Below are 22,100 nucleotides of genomic sequence, written 5' to 3'. Positions count from 1 at the left end.
GGAAGCTCTTTTTTCTTTCTCTTATCCACCTTTCCCTTTCTCCTCCCTTTCTCCTTAACCCCTCCTCTTCCTCATTCCTTCCTACCCCCTTTCTTTATCTCTTCTAACCTTTCCTCATAACACCCCTCTTTCTCTTCCCTTTTCCCCAGGATCCCCACTCTTCCTTTCCCTCCTCCTTTCTTCATTCTCTCTGCTTCCTTGCTCTTTGTCCATCCCTCTTCTCTTTCCCCTATCCCTTTTCTCTCCCTTCCCTTCCTCTCTCCTCTTCCCTTTTCCTCTCTTTCCTCTTTCCACTTTCTCCTCTTTCCCTGGTGTATCCATTCTTCCTTCACCCTCCCCTTTCCAGGTACATCTCTACCCATCTCCCTTCTCCATCTTTCTCATCTTTTCCTTTCACTTTTAAACATGAAGCCAGGCCTGGTCCTCTCAGTAATAAACCACCAGCCTCACTTGGAACAGCATTCTTCTCTCACTGCTCTCTCCTCACCACAATATTTTTCTTGACTTATTGCTGCAAGCTGGTCCCCTGTGGCTTCACAAGGAAGCACCATCAAAGAGGGACCTGAAGATGCACTTCTTTCCCAGCAAATGTTATTATCCTGGTAGCCAAGAAAAAAGTGTTGTGAGAGGCAACAAGGCACCATGGCAAAGACAGTCAGTTTTGTAGAAACTTGGTAGATCTGGATTTGAATCTCATCTCTGAAAGTAACAGTGCAACCCAACCAGGGGTCATTTTCTTCTTGGAGCATCAGTTCCCTAATCTAGAAGGTAGTGAAATAATAGGCACCAATTATCCTCAATCAATTATCAATCAAATAATCAACTAAGAATTAATCAATTACATATGCAAGAGGCTGGTTGCTGGGGAATGCAAAGGTTAAAAAAAGGCACTCCTTGCCTTCTGGGAGCTGATTATCTAGCAGAAGGGTATACACAAAATTGTACACAAATAAATAAGCAAGGGAGAATGGGACAAGGGCAGAAAAAGAGGAGCAGACAGAGTGATTACAGATAATTTGGGGAGGGGGGAAATTGCAGCACTTTTAGGTATTAGTCAGCTACATGCTGATCTGGAACTAGCCCTTGGAAGGCCAAGTACAAGGACCCCATCCCTTCTCCAAACCTGATGCTGGGGAGGGCTCACAAAGTTAATTAAAGACTTAATTTCTTTGAGTGGACTTCACAGTTACTGTGAGGAAAACACTTTGTAAACCTTTTAAGGTTTAAGAGAAAGTGCTGCAGAAATATGTTGTTGTTGTTATTATTAACAGCCCAATTGAAAACAGCAAAAGCTTGATCCAATTGTTATGGGCCCCTGGGTACCTCAAAAGTTTTCTGGGTTAAACCAAAAGAACCTTCTCCTTGAGAAACTAAACCAAAGGACAAAGAGATAAGTGGCAGTGGATCGGGACTGAATTAGCTCCAGGACCACCACCCTTCATTCCAATCTCCCCCACCCCTGGGGATGCTGCTGCCTTTGTGGCTTGAGGGGGAGAGAAATGGCTTGAGAGATCTGGAGCTGCCCCTCACCCAACTTCCCCCAGCCACCACTAGTGGGAGATGTTCCTCCCCCAATAAGGGAATTTTCCACAGTCAAATGATCACCTCATCGGACCATCATCGGTCCTCTATAAAAGTATCTACCTGTCTCCTGCTTAGGTAGAAAGGTATCTCAGAGAGCCATGTCTCCGTGCCATGCCTTCTTCCCATGAGAAGTCCAAGGATTTCTCTCTTGGTTTCCTTTCCCTAGCACCTAAACAAACTATTATTTTATTCTAATTGGATTTGTGTGCAAGAGGGTATAATTCTTTAAAAAGGAATTCCTAAGAACCCCTACCCCCAAGCCCCCACCAGTTTCTCCCATAACACAATCATATAACTTTTTATTTACCAGTTGCTAGTGGAAACAAACTGATTTCATATTTTTAGATACAGAGGAAGAAGAGGAAAGGAGGGTTGAGACTCTTCTCAGGAGCTTCCTGAATGTTAATGGAGACACATTCTTGCCCTAAGGAACTCGTGGACTTTGGAGACACACAGCCCCTGCTCTCAGGGAGCTAACAGTTTAGTAGGGAATATATACCCTCTGCATTAGGGTAGCTCATAGTCCCAGCACCCAGCGAGGTCCCATTCTTCTTAAGCAAGTTCTTTTTCTATTACTCTTTTTTTTCTTGGCTGCTGCCTTCCCACATTGTCCCTCCAGCTTGCTCTGCCCAGAGTAACTCTTCCTTCTTCTACAGATGGCTTCCTCCATTGTGGTTCATTCTGACATTTGATACCAACTCTCATTTCTCAGTCTCTCTCTCTCTTGAGTCTGATGTTGGATTCTATACGATGACCACAACCTAATCTGTTCTCCATCCCCCTTTCTCTTATACATTTCTTTGTTTCTTAACTCAACCTTTTCCTCTTCAATCTCCCCTCCTCCAGCCCCCCCCCCACATCCACTTGAATATCCACAAAGGACAGTAGGAATTGGGGTTCTCTCTCTCTCTTTTCTGTCTCTCTGTCTCTCTCTGTCTCTGTTTCTGTCTTTTCTATCTCTGTCTCTCTGTCTCTGTCTACCTCTGTCTCTCTGTCTCTCTCTGTCTCTGTCTGTCTGTCTGTCTCTCTGTCTCTCTCTCCCCACCCCCCTCCAGTTTGTGGCAGTTCTTGCCTCAGCACGGGGGAAGCCATCCCTGGATTTGCACTAATTACATGTATCCATCTCTTCCCACCCCTTCTCCCCCCACAAAAAATTATTTTTTAAGCTGCCTTTTGTTTATCATTTTGGATGTTAGGGTAATGTATTAAGTGACGGTTCTCAGAATACAATTTTAATTAAGATTCAATAGTCAGCTCTCTGTCAGTAATCTTCCACGCTGATTACTTAAAATATATTTACCCAGCTCTATTATGTCACAGATTTGCATTCATTAGACACTTGCTAATCCTCTACAAACTTATTTTTTAAATGTGGTTTATTTAGCATAATTTACAAGGACAAAACTGTTTTGAACAATGTGCTGGGTGTCTTTGCAGGATCCAGAGTGTGCTTCCCAGAGCCCCTCAGGCTTCCCCCACCACCACTGGAAAGGATTGGGAGGGAGGCCAAGAGAGGGAGGGAGAGCGGAGGTGCTCAGGCAGAAGCAGCAGCAGCTTCTGTCATACAAGAGGAAATGGAGAGGGGGAACCACTTATGGATCTGGAATCCAAAGATCCAAGGTCAAGTCTTCCTTCTGCTTTTTACTGATATTGTCTCTCCTCTTTGTGCTTTTGATTGGGACTCTTCTTCCTTCTCAGCATCATCTTTTAGGATCTCTGTTTCCTTTAAAACCCAGCTCAAGCACCACCGTACAGAAGATGCCTCTCCCAGTCTACCCAGCTGCTAATGCCTTCTCTAAAGTTAACTTGGATCTACTTCATACGTAGCTTGGATAAGCCTATTTATACATGAGTTTTCTCCCTCGTTAGAATGGGAGCTTGTTGAAGTCAGTGACTATTTTCTCATTTTATTTATATTTCCAGTATTCAGCACAAAGCCTAGCCCATAGAATGTACTTAACAAAGACGTGTTTAGTACTTAATTCCCTTCTCTGGACCTCAGTTTCTTCAGTTGTAATTTATGGGGTCATGGGATTGGGAGTTAGAAGAGATATTAGTAATTGCAACAGAAGTAGCAAAATATAGTAGAAAGCCATCAAATCTGGATTTTAAACCTGATCTTGACCTTGATGCATACTAATTGTGTGGTCTTTTGTTGTGTTCAGCTGTGTCTGATTCTTCCTGGGGGTTTTCTTGGTCAAAGAATGGCTTGCCATTTCCTTCTCCAGCCCATTATACAGATGAGGAAACTGAGGCAAAGAGGATTTAGTGACTTTCCCAGGGTTACACAGCTAGTAAGTGTCTGAGGCCAGGTTTGAATTTAGGAAAATGAGTCTTCCTAACTTCAGGCTCAGCTCTCTATCAGTTGCACCATCTGTGACCTTAGGCAGGCAATATCCCTTCTCTAGACCTAGTTTTCCTGTACAAAAAATGAGATTGTGCTATTCTATTCAGTGTGAACATTTACACCTCAGAAATGGATAACTATTACAAATCTGGGTTTGATTTCTAATTTCATTGACTGTGTAGACTTAAGAAAGTGATGGAGAAAATACCACTAATAATAGATGAAGTTTAAAAGTGTATCATGTTTTGTTTTGGTGTTTTGTTTCCTGGAGAGATAGTTGTTAAGTATTTAGTCACATACTGATGTCTCTAGGGTCCCTTCCATCTCTCAACTTTAGTCCAAGTTCATTGATGGGGAAAGTGAAGCTCAGAGAAATGTCATAACATGGACTTAAGGCTAGCAAACAGCAGAACTTGGACTCAAATACTTTTGATTTTAAAAACAGAGTTTTTTCCAACATATATGACATGGAAAGGAGGGTAGGAAGGAAGGAAGGAAGGAAGGAAGGAAGGAAGGAAGGAAGGAAGGAAGGAAGGAAGGAAGGAAGGAAGGAAAAGAAAGAGGGAGGGAGGAAGAGAGAAAAGAGGGAAGAAAAGAAGGAGAAGGAAAGAAACATTTATTAGGGGTATACTATGTACCAGGTAGCTAGGCACAGTGAATAGAGTACCAGGACTGGAGTCAAGAAGACTCACCTTCATGAGTTCAAATCCTTCCTCAGATGCTTACTAGCTGTGTGACCCTGGGCAAGTCACTTCATTCTGTTTGCCTGGATTTCCTCATCTTTAAAATGACTTGGAGAAGGAAATGGCAAACCACCCAGGTATCTTTGCCAAGAAAATCCCAAATGGGGTCACAGAGAACCAGACACAACTGAAAGAATTGACCAAGAATAAAATGTGCCAGGCACAGTGCTAAGTGTTTTACAAATATTATCTCATTTTATTTCCACAACCACCTTGTGAGATATTTATCCCTATTTTACAGTTAAAGAAACTACAACAGAAAGGTTAAGTGACCTGCCCAGGGTCATACACCTAGTAAGTATCTGAGGATGGATTTGAATCCAGATTTTCCTGACTCCAGGCCCAGCACTGTGCCACCTACCTGTCTAGATCATCCCTAATGTTCCAACTCTGACAAGCAATGACAGGAGGATTCTGGGATGTCATTTGTCATATAGTAAAGCTGGTGATATTTGTCCATGAAGCACATTCATAACCACAGGCAGGAGTTGAACTGTACCACATTAATAAAGTGCTGAGGGAATTCAGAGTAAGGGAAAGGTTGTGATAGGATGGAGTCAATCAGGGAAGGCTCCTTGGTAGAAGTGAATCTAGATTTGAGTTTCAAATGAAGTTATAGGCCAGATGCTCAACAGGAAGGAAAGCTTCCTTACAATTAGAACTGTCAAGTGGGATGGGCTGCTTTGGAAGATAGTGAGTTCCCCAAAACTGAAAGTCTTTGAGGGGAGGTTCGACTGCCACCTGGAGATATTGTAGAGTGGCTTCATGCTTTGGAGAGAGTTGAACTAAATGATCTCTCAAGTCTCTTTAATTTGTGTAGTACTCTGATTCTATGGCTCCATGGAAAGGAGAGAAGACCTTCTGGGGCAAGAAGATCAAAGTTCTTGAAGTGTACACCAGTGGTAGGCAAGCCATGAAAGGTCCTACCAACCTAAACATATCAAGTCAAGTCAGCATGTACTTATTAAGCACCATCTGTCTTCTAGGCACCATACTAACTGCCAAGGATGCAAAGAAAGGCAAAAACAGCCCTTGCCTTCAAGGACCTCACATTCTAATGAGGGAAATATACAGGATAAATAAGAGATAATCAAAGAGGAAACATGCTCAATTTACATACAGACCCAATGATGGACTGCATGTCTAATTTGTGAAAATGAGCACTACTAAGTGCAGGGGGCTCACCACCAAACAATTGGCCTTTAAACTATTAAGTAGTTATCATATTTTGTCCATGTGTTGTTGTTCAGTCATGTACAACTCTGTGACCTCATTTAGTGTTTGCTTGGCAGAGATACTGGAGTGGTTTGACATTTTCTTCTCCAGCTTATTTTAAAAATAAAAAAAAAAAACTGAGACAAATAAGGTTAAATGACTTGTCCAGGACTACATAGCTAGGAAGTGTTGGAGATCAGATTTATACTCGGGAAAATGACTCTTCCCCACTCCAGGTTCTGTACTCTATCCTTTCTTCCACCTAGCTGCCCATTCTGCCCATGTCCTGCCTTAACATTTCTATATAACCAGTTGCCTGTGGGTCAGGGTTAGTGTCTCTATCTCTGACTGGATTTCCAAGACAGCAGTCCACTGCATCAAGGAGATTGTTTTTCGAGGGCCTAGCAAAGGACTATGTACAATTGGTTACTTAATAAGCAATTTTTCTTTTTCTTTCTTTTTTTTCTTCTTTACAGTTTTAACAAATATTTATTTTATTTTTTCCAGTTACATGTAAAAGGTAGTTTTCAACATTCATTTTCTTAAGACTAGAGTTCCAAATTTTTCTCCCTCTCTCCCTTTCCTCTTCCCTCCAAAGGACAACAACCAATCTGATATAGGTTATATATGTACAATTCACAAGTGCTCTTTTTTTTCTGTGTTCAATCAATATCAGTTCTTTCTCTGGGCGTGGATAGTATGCTTCATCATTAGTCCTTTGGGATTGTCTTGAATCATTGTATTGCTGAGAGTAGTTAAGTCGTACACAATTGCTTATAGAACAACACTGCTGTCACTGTGCACAATGTCCTTCCAGTTCTGCTCACTTCACTATACATCAGTTCATATTAGTCTTTCCAGATTTTTCTGAAATCATCTGGCTTGTTATTTCTTATAGCACAATAATATTCCATCACCATCATATACCACAATTTCAGTCATTCCCCAATTAATGGGCATTCCTTTGATTTCCAATTCTTAGCTACCACAAAGAGTTGCTATAAATAATTTTTGTACAATTTTTCCCCTTTTCTCTTTTTCAGAATTACTATTGTTAACTGTTTCCTCCATCCTATTCCCTTCCCCATGATATTTACTCTATTATCTATCTTCTTTCACCCTATCCTTCCTCAAAAGGGATTTGCTTCTGACTGTCCCCTCCCCCAATCTGCCCTCCCTTCTTTTGCCCCTCCCTCTTTATCCCTTTCCCCTATTTTCCTGCAGGGTTAGATAGATTACTCCACCCAATTGAGTGTGTACATTATTCCTTCCTTGAGCCAATTCTAATGAGATTAAGGTCTTTGAGATAATTCTGATGAGTGTTAGGCTCATTTACTGCCCATCTTAAATAGATCATTCCACCCAATTGGACGTGTGTGTTAATCCCTACTTGAGCCAACTCTGATGAGATTAAGGTCTTTGAGCCTATTCTGATGAGTGTAATGTTCATTTTCTGCCCTACTCCTCACCCATCACTTCCCCCACTCCATAAGCCCTTTCCTATTTCTTTAATGTGGGATTTCACTCCATGCTACCTCTCCCTTTCCCTGTCCCCCAGTGCATTCCTATCACCCCTCATTTTTATCCTAAAGATGTCATCATGGGACAGCTAGGTGACACAGTGGACAAAGCATTCACCTTGGACCCAGGAGGACCCCAACCCCAAACCAACCTCAGACACAAGACACTCACCCGCTGCACGACCCCAGGCATGCCACCTAACTCCAACTACCCCACAAAGAGAGATAAACAAAAAATAAATATTTTGCAGATATCATCCCTTCCTAATCAATTCCCGCCTGTGCCCTTTGTCTAAATTTATTTCTATCATCTGTCCTAATACTGAGAAAGTTCTTATGAGTTAGATGTATCATCTTCTCATGTAGGAATATAAACAGTAGCAATTTTTTTGATGGTAATAATGATCAAGAAAAAGAGTAATAGCTCATATTACCATTGAATTTTTATAACAACTCTGTGAGGTAGCTAGAATAAATATCATTATCACTGTACTACATGAATACACAAAGAATGTATGAATTCACCTGTATGGACTCCAGACTTGGGAATTCCCTCTGCCATGACAGTTTAGAACCACCATGATTTAGTAGGGTTATACCTTTAGAAATAGAAAGGGAAGGGGCAGTTAGGTGGCACAGTGGATAGAGCACCGGCCCTGGATTCAGGAGGACCTGAGTTGAAATCTGGCCTCAGACACTTAAAAATTACTAGCTGTTTGATCCTAGGCAAGTCACTTAACCCCAATTACCTCACAAAAAAGAAAATAGAAAGGGCCTTAGACACCAACTATTTAAGCCCCCTCATTACAGAGAAGGAAACTGAGACTGAGAGGGAATAAGTGACTGTACAAGGTCATGTAGCTAGTAAGCAACAGAGGCAGGATTTGAATTCAGGCCTTCCTGACTCCAAGCCCAGTGTTCTATCACTGTTTCTTGATACCTCTCTCCCTGAATTTAAGAGGAAGACATGGCAATTCACAAAGGTAATTGATTTGGCTTTAGTGGCATGGTTTAGAAATATAAGAGCTTAGAATCAATTTCTCCTGACTCTAAATCTGGGACTCTTATCACAAAACTATACAACCTCCCTAGAAGGAGTTCAATCAAATAGAATTCTATCTGGACATTATGGGCAGCTAGGTGGCAAAGGGGATAGAGTTCCGGACTTGGAATCATCTTCCTGAGTTCAAATCTGACCTCAGACACTTACTAGCTATGTGATCCTGGGCAAGTTATTTAACTGTATTTGCCTCAGTTTCCTCATCTGGAAAATGAGTTGGAGAAAGAAATGGCAAACCACTCTAGTATCTCTGCCAAGAAAACCCCAAATGGGATCACAAAGAGTTGGACATAACTGAAAAATGACTAAACACAGGACATTACACTGAGTGAAATACATAATGGGACTCTTGACCCTGGGGAGCAGAAAAAGGTTAGTATCTAAGAAAACTGTCAGGGTAGTAATGACCATGATTCCTGAAGAGCTGGTTGAATTTCAGCTGACTGGTTAATTTTTTTTGCCTCTAAGACACTAATAATAATAGCTAGCTCTTTAAGGTTGCAAAGATTTTTATAAACATTATCTCATTTGATCTTCATAACAACCCTGGGAGGCAAGTGGTGTTATAAATCACTATTTTGCATATGAGGAAACTAAAGCAGATGGACTAAACCAGTTCAGGGTAACTTACGGGCCTCAAACCTGTTGGTGAAATAGCAGGGCATCTACCCTAAGCACATGAAAGACTCCCTCCAGTGGAATGAGCAGATGAGACAATTTGTTCCAATGGCCACATAGATGGCTAAATCAGGGGCTGTGGAGCCCTCAGAGTTTCATCAGATATCAAAGACACCAAGCTCATCCATTGCATCCTGAGCCATCACCAGTCACCCTGACTTTTGTCCTGCCACTGAACTTCAATGACTCTGGAAGAGAGAGTAAGGCTGATGATTTTACACAACTCTCTTCTCACTTGAATCTAATACATTCACAAGTCTAGATATCACCCAATGACATCATTGGTCCTCTTCAGAAATGAGGGATGAACAATAGATATCCTTTTTTAAGATCAAATTTTGGGTTACTTTGATAATGTTGGTTAATATTTATAAAGTGCTTTAATGTTTGATGTGATTGTTCTGCTCTATCTACTGGTTTTCTTGGTAAAGATACTTGAGTTGTTTTCTATTTCCTTCTTCAGTGTGTCCCCATTTTACAGATAAGGAACTGAGGCAAATATGGGGTAAGTGATTTGCCCGGGGTCACACAGCTAGTAAGTGTCTGAGGCCAGATTTTTTGGGGGGACAGCTCAAAATATTTTTTTTCATAAAAGTATTTTATTGTTTTCTAGTTACATGTAGAGATATTTTTTAACATTTGTTTTTATAAGATTTCTAGTTTCAAATTTTTCTCCCTCCCCAAGACAGCAGGCAATTTGATATAGATGATATATGTATAATCAATCACATTAAACATATTTCTGTATTAGTCATGCTGTGAAAGAAGAATTGGAGCAAAAAGGAAAATCCTCCAAAAAATAGAAATAGTATGGTTCAATCTGCATCTAGATTCCATAATTCTTTTTTTTCTGGATTTGGAGAGCATTTTCCATCATGAGTCCATCTTGGACCATTGTATTGCTGAGAAGAGTCAAGTGTATCACAGTTGATCAGGACACAGTACTCTTGATACTGTGTACAAAGTTCTCCTGGTTCTGGGAGGCCAGATTTTAATTCAGATCTTCCTGACTCTAAACCCAACATACCACCTAGCTGCCCCACTCTAGTGTTTACAAAGCATTTTCTACCCATTTCTCCATTTAAGCCCCTCAAAAATCCAGTGAGGCACCACAGGTAATATAATCCCAATTTCACAGATGAGAAAACTGAGGCTCAGAAAGACATTTGGTAACTTGTCTATTATCATGTGGTGAATGTGTATGAGGCAGAATTCAAACACAGTTTTTCCTGACTGCAAATACACTGTTCTACATACTACACTAGCACGCGCGCACACTCACGCACACACACACACACACACACCCCAATTGGTTCTCCATTATCTTTGCCTGGTTTATATGCTTTGTGGGTTCTAGAGACAAATGTTTCCATTCAAAGCCATCTTTCCTCACCTCTCTCATTTTCTGAGACATCTTTCCTCATTGTCTGTCTTTTGGTGTGCGCTAAGGGAATGCAGACTCATCTTAATACCAGTCTGAGCCTAATCTTGTTAGAAAGGTAATTCTGTTGTTCTTTAAATGCAAACAAATACACAAGTTCACCCCCCCCCCCGCCTCCCAAAGAATCCATCAAGCCTATTCCAGCTCTGAGCAGAAATGAATTGTGGACTATTCTGTGTTTGTAGATTTCCTATGCTGGTGGCTCTTCTGGAGAACCATAGAATCATAGATGGAGAGTAAGATGAGACCTCAGAGGCCATCTTGTCCAATTCCTTCATTTTATAGGTGAGGAAACTGAGGCACCGGGATGTTAAATGACCTTGTCACTTGACACTGAGGTGATATTTGAACCCAGGTCTTCTGAGTTGAAAGCCAGTACTCTTTTCACTGTACAAATTCAGGGAAAAACTCCACTAGTTCAAATGAAATAAGGGAGGAATGGAGGAAGGAAGGAAGGAAGGAAGGAAGGAAGGAAGGAAGGAAGGAAGGAAGGAAGGAAGGAAGGAAGGAAGAAAGGAAGGAAGGAAGACAAGTGACTTACAATTATTATCTAATTTGATCCTCACAACTTTGTAAGGTGGGTACTATTATTATCCCTATTTGACAATTGAGGAAACTGAGGCAGACAAAGGTTAAGTGGCTTTGCTAAGATCGCACAGTTAATGTCTGAGAATGTATTTAATTCGGGTCTTCCTTACTCCAGATCCAATGTTCTGTCTACCTCAATCCCTTGCTTCTGCCTCTATAATAAATTTCAATGTGTTCTTAGGGATTATGAGGTCCACAAGTTTCCAGGAGTCAAAAAAGGGGTTGACTAACCCTAATTGTTTTTCTTTCCCTTCCAGGCACCAAAGCCCAAGTCACCAGACCATGGAGACCCTGCTCAGCAGCCTCCTGGCATTCGGCATGGCATTTGCTGTTGTTGATGCCTGCCCCAAGTACTGTGTCTGCCAGAATTTGTCTGAGTCCCTAGGGACACTGTGTCCCTCCAAGGGGCTGCTTTTTGTGCCCCCAGACATTGACCGCCGGACGGTGGAGTTGCGCCTGGGTGGCAACTTCATTATCCACATAAGCCGCCAGGACTTTGCCAACATGACGGGACTGGTGGACCTGACGCTGTCCAGGAACACCATCAGCTTCATCCAGCCTTTCTCCTTCTTGGACTTGGAGAGTCTCCGGTCACTGCACTTGGATAGTAACCGCCTGCCAAGCATCGGCGAGGATACCCTCCGTGGCCTGATCAACCTTCAGCACCTCATTGTCAACAATAACCAGCTGGATAATATTGCCGATGACGCCTTTGAGGACTTCCTGCTCACCCTAGAGGATTTGGATCTCTCCTACAACAATCTCCGTGGGCTGCCCTGGGACTCAGTCCGGCGCATGGTTAATCTCCATCAGCTCAGTCTGGACCATAACCTCTTGGACCACATTGCTGAGGGCACCTTTGCTGACCTCCAGAAGCTAGCCCGCCTGGACCTCACCTCCAATCGACTACAGAAGCTGCCTCCAGACCCCATCTTTGCCCGATCCCAGTCATCCAGTCTGACTGCCACACCCTTCACCCCACCCTTGTCTCTCAGCTTTGGGGGGAACCCACTGCACTGTAACTGTGAGCTGTTATGGCTGAGACGTCTAGATAGGGATGATGACCTGGAGACGTGTGGCTCTCCAGCCAGCCTGAAGGGTCGATACTTCTGGCATGTGCGTGAAGAGGAGTTTATGTGTGAACCCCCCCTCATCACGCAGCACACCCACAAACTGCTGGTGCTAGAAGGCCAAGCTGCTACACTGAAGTGCAAGGCCATTGGAGACCCCAATCCTCTTATCCACTGGGTGGCCCCAGATGACCGCCTCATTGGGAACACATCCCGAACTGCTGCCTATGACAATGGCACTCTGGACATCCTCATTACCACCTCACAGGATTATGGTGCCTTCACCTGCATCGCCGCCAATGCAGCTGGTGAGGCCACAGCTACTGTGGAGGTGTCCATCGTCCAGTTGCCTCACCTAAGCAATGGCACTGGTCGTACCACATCCCCCAAATCTCGCCTCTCTGACATCACTGGTTCCAGCAAGGCTGGCCGAGGGGGAGGAACTGGAGGAGGTGGTGGAGGAGCAGGGGGTGGGGAGGCCTCCAAGGGGCCCCCAGAGAGAGCTGTGCTTGTGTCTGATGTGACCACTACTTCAGCTCTGGTCAAGTGGTCAGTGAGCAAATCAGCTCCCCGAGTGAAGATGTATCAGCTGCAGTACAATTGCTCAGATGATGAGGTATTAATCTACAGGTGAGCAAGGGGCTGGGAATAATGGGAAGAGAATTGCAGGAGCAGGGGCAAAAGTGGTGAAACAGTCAGGAATGCAATGGAAGGTCTATGAACCGAGACAAATCCTAATTTGTTGCCCCTTGTCTTCATCAGCAGTTTTTCTGGCTAAAATCAGAGTCAAACGGGCAACAAAAGCAGCTTCCAAGAGGAAAAGAATTCCTAAAAGGGTACCAGAGTGGTTTCTCTGAGTGGTTTGTGTAGAAAGGAAAAGGCAAGAAGACTGTGTGGAAAAAGGATATCCTGGTCTGAGTAGGTTAATGGGAACTCCATGCCCTTATTAATTCCTCTATCCTTATATTCAGTTCAAGTCTTCCCACTTTAAGGATAGACACTGACAAACTGTAATCTATGTGTCAAGGCAGGTAGGTGATTAAGATAGTGAAATGATTGGAAACCTAGCCATATAAGGGTCAATCCAAAGAAACTAGGATGTTCATCCCAGAGGAAAGATGACTGGAAATCAGGTGTGACAGCCATCTTCAAGTATCTGAAAGGCTATATCTCACGGAGAAAGGGGATTAGATTTGTTCTATGTAGCCATTGGGAAGTGATAGCAATGAAAAGAAAAAATATATAGCTACTCACCTCTTTGGAATGTTAGGTATGGCTTCCTAAGTTGTCGTTAATGTTTCAACAAAGCATAGAGACTCAAATCCATCCAATCTAAGCCCCTTCCTCACTCCCTTGCCTTGCCAGGATCAAATGAGACATTTGTAAAGTTTTTAGCACAGTGCCTAGAACATAGTGGGCACTTAATAAATGCTTGTTCCCTTGTCTCTTTCCCTCCCTCCCCCACCTCCATTGTGGAGGATTTGAAGTGATTTATTCAGAATCCTACAGTGAGTTAATAGCCTTTTTTAGAGGTAAGGAGGACGTTGACCTTGGGCAGTTAGGTGGTGCCATAGTGCATAGAGTGCTGGGCCTGAATCAGGAAGACTGTTCTTCCTAAGTTCAAATCTGGCCTCAGTCACTTACTAGCCGTGTGACTCTGGGCAAGTCACTTAACCCTGTTTGTCTCAGTTTCCTCATCTATAAAATGATCTGGTGAAGGAAATGACAAAGCACTCCAATATTTTTACCAAGAAAACCCCAAATGAGGTCACAGAGAGTCAGATGCAACTGAAACAACTGGCCAACCAACAATGGACCGTGAGAATAGAAGACAACCCCTGCTGCCTCACCCCCACTCCCACCTGCTACCCATCCCAAACAAACACACACAAACACAAATAGAAAGAGGTACCTGCTACAACCTTAGGATAGGGCTCTGCTGGACAGGTCTTACAGTCTTCGCCCTCTGTTATACCACATTTAGTTACCTGCCAACTAGCTTACTAGTCATCTATGTGAAGTGTGCTCTCTCCTCTTATTCACCTCTTCCCAAAAGGAAGAATCTGATCTTGAGAGTCTCTGGTTAGAGAGATGACTTGACCAGGAAAGAGTGATATTCCACAATAGTGAAAAGCATTGCTTGAACATATATGCATATCTTTGTGTGTATACGTATGGGTATGCATGTATGTGCATATATAAGTATGCATGTGTATATGTATGTATAGATAGATAGCTATATTAATGGAAAAAAGGAAATAAATATAGAAATATATAGATATATCTGTATGATGGTATGGTCTCCAGTCTGAGGGGATAGGAGCTAAATGGATAAGAGTATACAGAATGGATAATGGGGAAGAAGAGATGATGGTTGTAGAAAGTACAGTCCCCCCTCAGATCATAGAATATTAGAATGTAAGTTCATTGCAAGTAGGAACTGTTTATTTAATTTTTTTTATTTGAACAGTGTCTGGCACACAGTAGGCAGTTAACAAATATTTACTGATTGACTGATTTCCAGAAATTCAGAATTGAAAGGAATTTGGAAATGATCTAGACCAAGCTATCATAGTAGGAGTTAGAGTTAGAAAGGACTTTAAGGGTTATCTAACTGTGGTTAGATCCACAATTGTATCCAAATGGTAGTGATGCCCTACTTTCCTTCTTCTTTTTCTTCCTTCCTCCCTCTCTCCTTCCTTCCCTCCTTCCCTTCCTTCCTTCCTTCCTTTCTTTTTCCTCCTTCCTTCCTTTCTCTCTCTTTTGTTTGTTTATGCTGAGCTTGATTACTGAGTAGAATGAGCACTTGTGTGTGTGTGTGTGTGTGTGTGTGTGTGTGTGTGTGTGTGTGTGTATTAGTAGAACAGAAGAAGAGGATGGTACATAAAACTGCAAATCTTTGTTCTGCACAGCTGGATTTTCTTTTTAAGTATATAATAAATGCAGTATGTAATGTTAAAAAGAAGAAATTGAAGCACAGGTTAGGGATAATTCCTACAGTACAGGCTCATTACACACACTTCTCTGGCACACTTCTCTGGGAGGGATATGGCCACTATTTCTCCTTTGGTGAATGATGAGAAATCAATACATATACATTTATCCAACAGGTAAATGTTAATATACTGGTGATTTGTGATCACTTAGAAAAGAATGTGATGACCAGTGTGAGCCAGAATGGATTCACTGAGAATAAAACATGACAAACAAACCTCATTTTCTTGTCTTGATCAAGGGAATATTATAGACTGAGTGTATTCTATGTTGAACAAGACATTTGACAAAGTCTCATGATATCCCTGTCAATGAGATGGAGGGATGTGGGCCAGACAATAAAATAATACACTTAGGTCGATTAAAATGTTTTATACCAACCTAAGGGGAAATATCTGATGGGGCGTTCTGTCCTTGACCTTGATTTTGCCAACATTTTAGTCAGTAACTTAGATGAAGATAGAGTGCGTTTATCAAATTCAGAGATGACACAAATTGAGAGGAATGGGTAGCATACTCATTGACAAAATCAAGAAAAATCAACAGGATTAAGTAATAGGAAACATGGTATAGTTTGGAGGTACCATTGTGTAGTGGCTAGATGGGTGGACATGGAATCAGGAAGAACTAGGTTTGAATCCTGCCTCAGACACTTAGTAGCTGTGTAATTCTGTGCAACTTACTTAACCTTTCTGAGCCTCAGGTTCCTTATATGTAAAATGAAGTTTAATTCCATGGCCTCGAAGGTCATTTCCCACTCTAAATCTATGATCTCATGATCTTAACAAGATGAATTTCAACAAGGATAACATTTGCAAAAAACTCAATTGCACATGTACATGAGAATAGAGAAAATAATAATAATACTAATAGTGTTCATTTTAATTTTATTTATTTAAATGTATTGATTTAATTTATTTACTTTATCCCTTTAAGGTTTGTAAAGCATTTTATAAATACTATCTCATTTGATCTTCACAATGACCCTGGTACGTAGGTGCTACTATTATACCTATTTTACAGATAAAGAAACTGAGGAAAATAGAGGTTAAGTGACTTGCTTGGAATCACACAGCTTGTAAGCTTCTGAGGCTGCATTTCAACTCAGATCCTTTTGAGTCTCACATGTGCTACCTAGCTAGCTATGCAGATGGGGCTTGACCACAGTTGGGAATAAAACTAGGTGTTTTTAATTGACTGTGAACTCAAAATGAATCAATGGTGGGTGGCCAGTAAAGTTAATATTATCCAAAGCTTCATTAATAGAAATAGACTGTCCAGAGTAAGATATGATATCCCACTTAACTCTTCTGTGATCAGATGACAACCACAGTATCATGTTCAGTTCTGGATTACATATTTTAAGAGGGGTTTGACAGCCTAGAAAGTATCCAGAAGAAGACAATTATCAAGGTGAAGAGATGCGAAGCCATACTCTATAACGAACTGTTCAAAGCACCTTGGTACAGTAGGCTTGGGGTCAGAAGACCTGGGTTTGATTGCTGTCATTGTGCTTTTTGCCTGTGGAAGCTTGAGCAAATACCCACACAACTCCAAAATTCAGACTCCTTATTCTCATTGAGACAGTGTAGTATAGTGGAACAGATTGAACCTGGAGGACCTGGATTCAAATGCTACCTCTGTCATTTAGTACCTTCCTGATATTGGGCAACCATGTATCCTGCCTTTGACACATATTGGCTGTATCAACCTGATCAAGTCACTTCCTGATCTCTTCTGAAAATGCTCCTGACTCGCTGGACTCTTATATCACTACCCCAGTGCCTTTGCACTTGAGAGATGCTGCTGTGACCCCTTCCTCTAATTGACGAGTGCCTGCCCAGAACCCCCATTTGAGGAAAAGCCCAGCTCCATGCATGCTCACTTCTCTCCTGGCTACATTCCTGGCTCTGATCCCAACTCTGAATGTTTACACTTTGACCTGGATTGGATACATTAGCCCATATCCAACCCTGCCCCTTCCTTGCTTTTCAGCTCCCTTTTATGTTATTTTCCTCCATTAGAAAATAAGCTCTTGAGGGCAGGGGCTGTCTTTCTATCTGCTTTTATGTATATTCTCAGCACTTAGTATAGTCCTGGGCACGTAGTCACCATTTAATCAATGCTTCATTTATATCTCTTTTATCTTTCCAGGCCTCAGTTTCCTTATCTTTAAAAGGAAGGGGTTGGACTAGAAGGTTTCCAAAATCCCTTCCAGCTCTAAACCTGTGATTCTATGAAGAGTTTGGCTTTCTGTGATCCTGGAGCTCATAAGATGAAGGGTTTGTGTGAAGTGATGAAGGAATCCCTTTCCATCTTCAAAATCTTAAAATTTCCTTATGGTCTCCCTATTAATTAGACTTACTAAACCTAGGAAAGACAGGACTTGAGGTGGGGTTGGAGAGAGGGAGGGGAATAGGATCATAAATTTTGAGTAAGAAGGGATCTCTGAGGGACCATCTAGTCCAACCTTTTTATTTTCAGATAAGGAAACTGAGTCCCAGAGAAGTTATGTGACTTACTTGGGTCATAAAGATAGTAAACCAAGGGAACGAGGCAAAATTCAAACCCAGATCCTCCAAGCCCGAAATTAGTGCTTTCTTTTGCTGCATATAATTTTATATATAATTGCATGTATGTATGTATATACACACATACATATATACATACATATATGGTGTACACAGTGCTGCTTTTCTGCCTATGTACACACATGTATATGTATGTGCATACATAAAATGCATGTGCATACACACATACATGTAGGTTTGGGTTGCGTCTGTCATGTGCATACATATGTGTGTTCATAGTGACAGTGTGTCTCTTTGACCATATACACATATGTACATGTGCTGTGCACGCATACACATACATGCATACATATCTGACATGTGGAAGAAAGATTGGATTCTGTGTCACTCCAGTGGGTAAAAGAACCTGGGCAGTAGGGAGGCAGACGTTGCCTGAACAAAAGACCATATTTTCTCACAATTAGTGCCTCAACAATGCAATGCACAGCCTCTTCATCAAGGAGTAGGTCCCTGTCATGGGGAATGTGCAGGCAGAGACTGGACCATCTGTCAGAGACGTTGCCAAGGGGATTCCTGCTCTGGGTGGAAGATGGAACTTGTGACCTCTAAAGGCTCTTACAACTCAGAGATGCTATACTTATATGATTATTTCTCCACTCCCCAAACCGCTAACTCACCTGCTTTCCTGATTCACTCCAAGGCTCCAGACTGAGGTAGAACCTTCTGAGCCACAGTCATGAATCTTCTGTGAGTTTATGGGATAAAGCACCAAGCTATGGAAAGTAGGTTGGATGTGGAGGTGGGGAGAGATGTGGGTTCAAATCCTGACTCCAACATTTATTCATCGGGTGGCTATGAACTAATCACTTGAACTCTCTTAACCTCAGTTTCCTCATCTAAGCCATGGGGCTATGAAAGGCACTGTGGTGGGTCTTTCCTCTGTTGATCCTAGCTCTGACCCTGACATTCTGAACTCTTACACCTTGACCTGGACTGGATACATTACCCAATCCCAATCCAACCTCCCTCCATGCCCTGCTTTTCAGCTCCCTTTAAGATGTTATTTTCCTCCATTAGAATGTAAGCTCTTGGGCCAGCTAGGTGGCGCAGTGGATAGAGCACCGGCCCTGGAGTCAGGAGTACCCGAGTTCAAATCCGGCCTCAGACACTTAACACTTACTGGCTGTGTGACCCTGGGCAAGTCACTTAACCCCAACCGCCTCACTAAAAAAAAAAGAAAAAAAAAAAGAATGTAAGCTCTTGAGGGCAGGGACTGTCTTTTTATATGCTTTCATTTATATTCCCAGCATTCAGCACAGTCCCTGGCACACTGAATGCACAGAGATAGTATTTGAACAGAGGTCTTCTGATACTGGCTATGTGACCCTGCACAAGTCACAATCTCTCAATGCTCTAGTCAAATCTCTAAGACTTAATTGCAGAGAAGTTACCATTGGTAGAGGGAATTCCCTGGACCAATCAAATCACAGGATAATAATGCACTGTCTATAACACAGGACTATTGAGGGTAAAATGCTGTGTGAACTCTGAAGGGCTATGGAAATGTGGATTACTATTTTTAACCTATGCAGTATTTTCTTTCCATGGCTTCTAGAAAATTTCATTGTTCATGCAAATATTATCAAATTCTACTGCTACATACTCTGTGGCTTTCATAGAATTGGCAGTCCCTCAAATTGAGGAGAAAGGATACTTCTTCTTTTCCCAGGTATCTATCCATCTTATCAAACTCACAGAAGCCTAGCTTCTCCCTAAAGACACTGAATAACAACAACAACATGGCATTCATATAACACTGTAAGGTTGGCAAAATGGTTTACAAATATCATCCCATTTGATCATGCAAATAACCCTGGGGAGTAGATGCTATTATCATCCCCATTTTACAAACAAAGAAACTGAGGCAAACAGAAGTTAAAGTGAGTTTCCCAGGGTCACACAGCAAACGTCAGAATCCAGATTTAGATTTAGGTCTTCCTTTCTCCAGGTATGACATTCTATCCATTGTGTCATCTAGTTGCATCCCTGGCCAACTTCTCTGGAATTGTGTGTACCTACTCTTATGCCCCAACTTGCCAGGCTAGGAAAGATAGGCTTCTTGCTCTTCACTACCATAATCAGACTCTTCCCACTAATAATAACATTGCTATTATTAACACTAATGATAATTTGTATTTTTATACATTTAAAGGTTTGCAAAGAGCTTTACATTTCCTTTGGTCCTCACAACCCTGGGGTGTAGATGGTATTATTATCTTCATTTTACAGTAGAGGAAACTAAGGTAGACAGAAGTTAAGTGACTTTCCCAGGGTCACACAGTAAGTATCTGAGGCAGCATTCAAACTCGGATCTTTCTTACCCCACTGTATTACCACTATAACAACAACTACTACCATTTATATAGCACTTACTATCTGCCAGGCACTGTGCTAAGCACTTTATAACTATTATCTCATTTGATCCTCACAAAAACTCTGGGAGATAAGTGCTATTATTATCCCCATATTATGGATGAGGAAACTGAGGACAACCAAAATTAAGTGACTTTTCCCAGGGTATTACTTACAAGTGTCTGAGGTCAAATTTGAACTCAGGTCTCTCTGACTCCAGGTCTGACACTATTCTACTTCCACCGTTACTCCACAACCTTTCCTTATTTGAGTGTTTCCTCTGCCTTGGTTCTTCCATATTCAATCAGTTGTCAAGACTTTTCAGTTCTACCTTCACATCTCTTGCACCTGCCCCCTTCTCTCTACCTATGTGGCCACTACCCATCAGCCAAATTATTATACTATAGGTTTTCTGCTTCCAGTCTCTGCCCTCTCCAAGCCATGCTCCTTTGGGCTGTCAAAGTGGTGTCTTAAAGTGAGTATCTGACCATGTTCTACTTCCTTGCTTAAGAAACTCTTGGGTTGTCTCTAGGATCAAATATAAATCCTATTTGCCCCTGCAACCTCTTCACAGTCTGGTTCTAAACCATATTTCCTGGCTGACTATACATTATTCCTCCTAACACACTCTGAATTCCATGCAAACTAGTCTTCTTCATGTTCCCCATATGTGACATTCCATCAGGCTGTCCCCTCATGCCTGGGATATGTCTCCTTATCACCACATCGTGGAACCCCTTTAAGGGTCAGGGTTAAGGGTAAACTCAAATGCCACCTTCTTCAAGTAAACTTTCTTGATTTCCTCAGTTGTCAGGGCCCCCTACGTTATTTTGAATTTATTTGAATATGTCTTAGATTTATCTGTAAACATGTGGTATTCTCCCAGTAATAAGTAAACTCTTTGAGGGCAAGGGTTGTCTCACTTTTATATTTGTACCTCCAGCTCTTAGCACATACGAGGTATTTGATAAATGTTGCCTACTTACTTGATGGTTCTCCAGGTAGTAGTGAGTGGTCAGAGGATCTTCTCAGGCTTGCTGACATATCAGTTTCTTCAACTAGTCTTTCCCTGGCCCTCTTAATCTTATTGCCCTCTCTGTCAGATAATCTCCAACTTATCCTGTCTGTCACTTGTTTGTACACAATTCTTCATGCATCATCTCCTCTGTTAGACTGGGAACTCCCTGAGAGCAGGGATTATTTTTTGCTCTTCTTTGTATACTCAGCATTTGGCACAATTCCTGGCATGGAATAGGGATTTAATTAATGGGTTTTTTTTGTTGATTTGACCATGACTAAAACATCCTCCCTGACCCAGAATTGTGCTTCCCCTCAGCTATGATATGAGTCATGGAATATACCATTACCCTTTTATTATTCAGTCTAGTAAAGGAAAGGAGTGGCACAAATAATGCCAAATCACAGAGAATATAGAATTCATTTATGTTTGCCTTTGGAATTGCATCACATGATTTATTTTCCTTCTTGTTTTGATTTTTGTGTTTGTTTTTTTTTTCCTTTTGGCAGCGTTAACTCTTTAATTATCTATAGCAATGCCTGCTTTTTGAATGATTTTTGCAACGAGCATGGCTTACCAGGTCTGGGAAGAAGCAGAATAGGACTGGGGGCAGGGTGGGGTTGGGGGTTAAAAGTAGGGTAATGAGGGCAGCTAGGTGGTGCAGTGGATAAAGCACCGGCCCTGGATTCAGGAGTACCCAAGTTCAAATCTGGCCACATACACTTGACACTTACTAGCTGTGTGACCTTGGGCAAGTCACTAAATCCTCATTGCCCCACAAAAAAACAAAACAAAAACAAAAGTAGGGCAATGATGGTTCCTTACTGTGCCTGAACACTTGCTGTAGATAATCCAGAAAGGAGGTAATTGGGAGTTGGTCGCATAACAAGGAAGTGTCA

The 22,100-nt window shown here is 41.9% G+C and overlaps 1 protein-coding gene across 11 annotated transcripts in view; it reads left to right on the top strand.

Moving 5' to 3' along the window:
• LRFN2 (leucine rich repeat and fibronectin type III domain containing 2) overlaps nucleotides 1-22,100 on the top strand; it is a 543,138-nt gene that overhangs the window by 286,704 nt on the left and 234,334 nt on the right. For all 11 annotated transcript variants that reach the window (XM_043964830.1, XM_043964828.1, XM_043964829.1 and 8 more), the window contains one exon: nucleotides 11,434-12,876. In XM_043964830.1, coding sequence (XP_043820765.1) covers nucleotides 11,459-12,876 — 1,418 coding nt within the window. In that variant the 5' untranslated portion in view covers nucleotides 11,434-11,458. The remainder of the gene's footprint in view (nucleotides 1-11,433; nucleotides 12,877-22,100) is intronic.

Source organism: Dromiciops gliroides, chromosome 4, assembly GCF_019393635.1.
Source record: "Dromiciops gliroides isolate mDroGli1 chromosome 4, mDroGli1.pri, whole genome shotgun sequence".
NCBI classification, from domain to species: Eukaryota; Metazoa; Chordata; class Mammalia; order Microbiotheria; family Microbiotheriidae; genus Dromiciops; species Dromiciops gliroides.
Note: the sequence above shows the minus strand (reverse complement) of the source record. Positions and strands in the feature narration are given on the sequence as shown.